Source organism: Otolemur garnettii, unplaced genomic scaffold, assembly GCF_000181295.1.
Source record: "Otolemur garnettii isolate 467f Iridium unplaced genomic scaffold, OtoGar3 scaffold00026, whole genome shotgun sequence".
NCBI lineage: Eukaryota > Metazoa > Chordata > Mammalia > Primates > Galagidae > Otolemur > Otolemur garnettii.
In genome coordinates, this window is record NW_003852421.1 from 14034589 (window position 1) to 14040770 (window position 6182).

The window sequence follows — 6182 nt, forward strand, 5'->3', positions numbered from 1 at the left end:
AAAAAAAAAAAAAAAAAAAGAAAAGAAAAAAGAAAAAAAAAAGTTCTACTTTTCCAGTAGTTGCTTTTTTCACTTATTATCTGACTCCTGATCCTTGTAGGACTCTTTAGCTCAGAATTATGAATAAGTGGAACCAGAACTCATATATGAACATAATCACCCTTCAAAGTAATATTTCAACACTGGTGACTAAGTCTTTATTGATAACGATAGAGCTGGTGCTCTTAAATGTTGCTGCCTCACTCCCTGCAATTGGAAAGCATATTTCTCTGAGGACCTAGCTTATTCTTAACTTTAATGTAATTGAAAACAAGTAGAAGAGGTAGCCTTCTTCTTCTGAAACCAAGGCACACAAGATACGCTGTCACCATTTACTTTTTTACCTTGCATTTTCCTTTGGAGTGAGAGCGACGTCTCCATCGGATGCAATGTCAATCTCACAGTGCTCAGGCTGAATCCCTATGCCGAAGAGCTGGATATCCTGAGAGGTGTCTGCACCCACCCTGGTGTGATCCTAGTAATAGATTATTAAGGAAAGAAAAACCACACTTGTAAGTAAACAAAAATTTATCACAATCAATTTGAATAATACAGCAGCATATGCCCCAAAATATTAAATGAATCATGCCAGTGATATTAGATATCTGAAGCACTAGAAGTCTAAAGCTTATACACATGCACTAAATTTTTAAAAAAGAATTTAAACAAAAACTGCAAAAAAGAACCCTGATGATTAGTGTTTTTTTTTTTTCCTGAGTCTCTCTGTTACCCTTGATAGAGTGCCATGGTGCCATAGCTCACAGCAACCTCAAACTCTTGGGCAGAAGTGATCCTCTTGCTTCAGGCTCCCAAGGAGCTAGGACTACAAGCACCTGTCATAGTGCCAGCTAATTTTGGAGATAGGGCCTTGCTTTTGCTCAGGCTAGTCTCAAACTCCTGAGCTTAAGCAGTCCACCAGAGTGCTAGGATTACAGGCCTGAGCCACCATGCCTGGCTAGATATTATTTTAAAACATCAGGGAATTGGACTTGACAATAGCACACTGGTGTTCCAATTTTGATTAGTATAGTAAGTGGTGACAGGCAAGTCATTTCACTCTCTGAGCCTCAGTTTCTTTTTTGGCAATACCAGGACAATACCATCTATTTGACATACTTAACAATTCTCTCAAGAATCGTATCAGTAGGCATTGAAAGTGTTTTGAAACAGTTATCTAAACTTAAGAACCACTAAAAAGAAGATTCACAGAAAGTCATATTTTAAAACATTTAACTTTCAAAATGCTAAAAACATTTGAGTTTCTAACACCAATATTACACAGAGTACTGAAGCCCGTGGGTTATATGATGTACAAACTAGTGTGATTTTAAGCACCTCAAACTTCAGACACATGAAGACAGATACTGCTGGTGATTCAGTCATCACTTACCCCTTTTGTTTTAACTGTGATAAGGATACTTCCCTATCCAACCGAGAAAGCATAAAGCTTGGTCTGTGAAAGTTAAAGTTTCAGAAACAATTCCTAACCCCCTTCTTAACCATTACCTATATAAACAGATCTCAAGTCTGTTAGCAGATTTTCAATAAGTCAGGGGCTATCTACACCATATTTATGTCTCTGGAAATAGCAGAAGAAAAAGGACACAGAAGATTCAATTCCAGCTTATTCTTTGTTGCATATTACATATTCACTAGGCAGCTCAGAATCCTTAACAAGCGCCTAATCAGTCACAAGCAGACAATACCTCTGCATGTAGAGATTTAGGTGTGTGGACAGTATATGCAAGCTGCCTTCAAGTCTCCAGTCCCCTGTCCTTGCTAATCTCAATCTCCATAATTCAGAAAGAAGGAGTGAGATTAGAAACACCCTGAAGGGCACTGAATGCCCTATGTCAGGTGAGGTGCCCCACATCAATGTCAATCAGGTATTTCAAACAAATATCTTATTTTTCACTTAAGAAATAAGCCAGCAGTTCTAAAAATGTGTTCTGACAACCCTTAGGGCCTTTGAGAGCCTTCTAGGAGGGCTACTTTAATAAAACACTAAGATGTTGCTTGTATTTGCTTTTTCATTTTATCCTGTGTGTGCAGTGGAGTTTTTCAGAAGCTTTATGATGTGTGATGACATTGTAGCTCTGAAAACTAATGACTGTGTGTTTGTATTTTAAAATGCTCTCAGTCTCAATGTCCAAGACAGCAAATATAGACAGACAGAACTCAGACACAAAAAGTTCTTTAGAGTCCTTTGAAGAATGTAAATATATTCTGAAGTCTGAAAATTTGCGAACTGTTACAATAAATGACCCAATGTAGCATACCCTGAGACAAAAATACCAACTCCTACACTTGAAACGTGAGTAAAGGACCAGAAGTTACTTCCTGAGGATGTAGGTTTAGAAGGGACAGACAAGGAAGAACCCTGCTGTCTAATCTAGCACCAGGGTCTTGTGCTGATCTTGAGATCTCCTTAGAATCAGTCAGAAGCATAACTGAGAACCCCAAAGCTTCTCAGGATCTTCATGGCTCAACCCAGATATTCTCAGAATCTTTTTTTTTTTTTTTTTGAGGCGTAGCCTCAAGCTGTCCCCCTGAGTAGAGTGCCGTGACATCACAGCTCACAGCAACCTCTGGGCTCAAACAAGTCTCCTGCCTCTGCCTCCCAAGCAGCTGGGACCACAGGCGCCCACAACAATGCCTGGCTATTTTTTGGTCGCAGCTTTAATTGTTGTTTGGCGGGCCTGGGCTGGATTCAAACCTACCACCTTAGGTATATGTTGCTGGCGCCTTAGCTACTTGAGCCACAGGTGCCAAGCCTATTCTCAGAATCCTTATCAACTCACACCTGGAACCTTCTCCTATAGCTGGATATTACCTTGACACCCTCTGTGGCCCACCTGTGCCCCATGAAGCCTAAACTTGCAGGAAATCAACTCTGACCGCACAGCTGCGGGATCATACAAAAGAGACATTAATGTCCCTTCCCAATGGTCATCTGACTGCACCTATCCATCCTCTTACATTTTTTCTTTTTTGAGACAGGGTCTCACTCTGTTGCCCAGGCTGGAGTGCAGTGGTACGATGCTAGCTCACTTCTACCTCAAACTCTTGGGCTCAAGGAAATGATCTCCTGGGCTCAGCCTCCTGAGTAGTTGGGACTACAGGTATGTACCAGCATGCCCAGATAATTTTTTTAAATTGTTTGTAGAGATGGGGTCTATGACTCCTGGTCTCAAGTGATCCTCCCACCTCAGTCTTTCAAAGCACTAGGATTATGGTCCTAGTTGCTTCCTTTTTTTTTTTGAGACATGGGGTCTATGACACCTGGTCTCAAACTCCTTGCCTCAAGTGATCCTCCCATCTCAGTTTTACAAAGCACTAGGATTATAGTCACTGTTGCTTCCTCTTATTATTATTATTTTAGAGACATAGTCTTATTTTGTCACCCCTGGTAGAGTACCATGGTGTCATAGTTCACAGCAACCTCAAACTCTTGCGCTTGGGCATTCCTATTGCTTCAGCCTCCTGAGTGGCTGGGACTACAGGCACCTGCCACAATGCCTGGCTAGTTTTGCTATTTTTAGTAGAGTCGGGGTCTTGTTTTAGAACTTCTGAGCTTAAGCAATCTACCTGCCTTGGCCTCCCAGAGTGCTAGGATTATAGGTGTGAGCCACTATGTCTGACCCCTCCTCTTACTTTTAATGAGGGCTAAGCTGGGTGAGAAAAACAAAATCATGGAGTCATGCAATCACATTCACCTGGGAATCATACATGAATAAATAAGGATTGCAACAAACTATTCATATACTCTCATACCTTTAAATAATAAACCAGAAGTTCGTTGAGCGCAGGGTCTGCATTCAGGTTGACTAAGTAGCATTTGTCATCCCCCACCTTGATGCCAGACGTCTCCAGGGAAATCCCCATGCTTTCAAGTTGTCGTTGCCTCTCCTGTGCATAAAAACAGACAAAATCAGAGAACTCTATTTGTTGCTCTTTTCACAAGATGTATCCATGGAAAAGAGTAAGTCACTGTTTCTGGGGACAATGCCAATGAGGTCACACATTCTACTCAGCTGAATCCAGTTTATGAGAGCCTGTTATGTGTGACGTCTTGTGGTGTTACAGGGGCACAGGGATGAACCAGACACCATCTCAGTGCTTAAGGAGCTTAGAGCCTCACAGAGGGACAAGACTACACAACTGAACCCCAAAGAGGATAACACGGTGCTACTGGAGGGGCACAAAATGCTGAAGGTTTCAAAGGAAGGATATCATGATTGTTTCTGAGACAAAGTCTCACTGTCACCCTGGTTAGAGTGCCATGGCATCACAGTTCACAGCAACCTCAAACTCTTGGGCTTGAATGTGTATCACCATGCCCAGCTAATTTTTTTTTATTTAGCATCAGGAAGAGAATATATTTGAGAGGGTTCTTAAAGCATGAGTAGAACTTCAATAGGAAGATAAGGGCAGGGTGTTCCTGGGGTAGGGCACATGGAAGTACAGGAAGGACTCCAGACGTACTAGATAACTTCAGGGGCCAAGAATCCCCAGCAAATCTGGGAAAGCAGCAGGAGACAGGGCTGGAAGAACAGGTTGGGTCCCTACGCTAGAAGGCCTTGAATTCATTTATTTGTCCATTTATTCAAAAGAGATTTATCAGAGTCTACAATGTGGTAGGTACTGATCTAGGGCTGGGAATACAACAGTAAAGCAAAGTCCCTTCTTTCACTGAAACATATTCTAGCAGGTAGACCATAAAAAAAAAAGAGTAAATACGATACATAGAATTTCCAATGGTGCCAAGTACAATGGAGAAACATAAAGCAAAGTGAAAGAGATGGGAAGTTAGGGGTGAGAGAGAGAGACACAGTTAATGACATCTACAAGAAAGTTATCAGCAGAGGGCTGGATAGAGTTACAGTGACTACTTTTTTTTCCAATTAAATGATAGCTGTATACATTAATGCAATCACGGGGTACAGTGTGGTGTATTCATATATAATTTGATACAGTTACTACTTTTAAGTTACTTGCTTGGGATGGTCCAGTATTTCTAAATGGTCAGTGAGATTTCAAATGTTCATGACATAGTGTAGAAAGATTCATAACAGACACACATCCCTGCAGAATCAGTCCTTCCTTTATATTTTAATTCAAGTAAAGCAAAGAGTTAAATACATGGAAAAAACTACTATGAGTCATATGTTACAAATTCTCTGCCAGTCAGGTAGCCTCATGCTTTGCCAGGTGATCTAAAAAAAATCACAAAACAGACTTTTGTTTAAATGTGAAGAGCAGGAAATAGAAAAGACACTTCCTGTAATCAGGCCTGGTCAAATTCAGTGTTTTCTTAACACGTTAAGCAAATACATGGACTGAATTGTAAGTTGATAAAGGACAGGCAGTCAGTGTCTGAAACTGATGTTTGCAATCTCTAGTTCAGCAGAAAGGGACCCCTGAGAGACTTTGAGGATGACAGGTGACTATACAGAAAAGACTACAAGTGAAAGAGAATCCCAATTTTTTAGACCTAAGTTATCAAACCACCTGTGCGATCTCTTCTGTTTTCCTCAACTTCTCTTCCCAAGTCACTGTTAGTTCTTTGATCAGCTTTTCAGACTCTTCGAGCTTCTCCTTCAGTTCAGGGGCCTTCATGGCCTTTAAAACAAAACCAAACATATTTGACTTTCAAAATTTTCCCACCACTTATGAACAAGACAATCATTTACTGTCCTTAAGCAGTTATCAATAGTCTGCTGGAAACAAGTCGTTCAATGTTGGGGTGAGTGAGCAAATGAGGTTGCTCCTGTTTCAAGGAGGAAAAAGAGCCAGTGTCCTGAATGAAAATGAAATAAATTATTATAGAGGCATCTTATCCATCATATTAAATTTCAGGTTTGAAGATAAAGATGCTGAAGTCCATCTTCAAAATAGAAAAGGAGGGGAAAGAGATTACATAAGCAGGTTTCTTTTTCACTGAGGCAGAGATCAATACATACCATTAATGAGTGTATTCCAATTATATTAATCTGCTAGAAAAGGTAAAGATGTTTCTCATTTATTTAAAAATTTGAATCTGGGCTCGGCGCCTGTGGCTCAAGTGGCTAGGGCGCCAGCCACATACACCTAAGGTGGCAGGTTCGAATCCAGCCTGGACCCACCAAACAACAATAATGGCT

The 6182-nt window shown here is 40.7% G+C and overlaps 1 protein-coding gene across 1 annotated transcript in view; it reads right to left on the minus strand.

Annotated features, from left to right (window-relative positions):
• The window catches only part of KIF13A (kinesin family member 13A), a 218863-nt gene that overhangs the window by 70321 nt on the left and 142360 nt on the right, over positions 1-6182 (minus strand). Inside the window, exons 12-14 of the mRNA XM_012804208.2 lie at positions 5551-5661; positions 3814-3948; positions 384-514 (exon numbers count right to left, since the gene is read on the minus strand). Of these exons, the coding sequence (XP_012659662.1) occupies positions 384-514; positions 3814-3948; positions 5551-5661 (377 nt within the window). The remainder of the gene's footprint in view (positions 1-383; positions 515-3813; positions 3949-5550; positions 5662-6182) is intronic.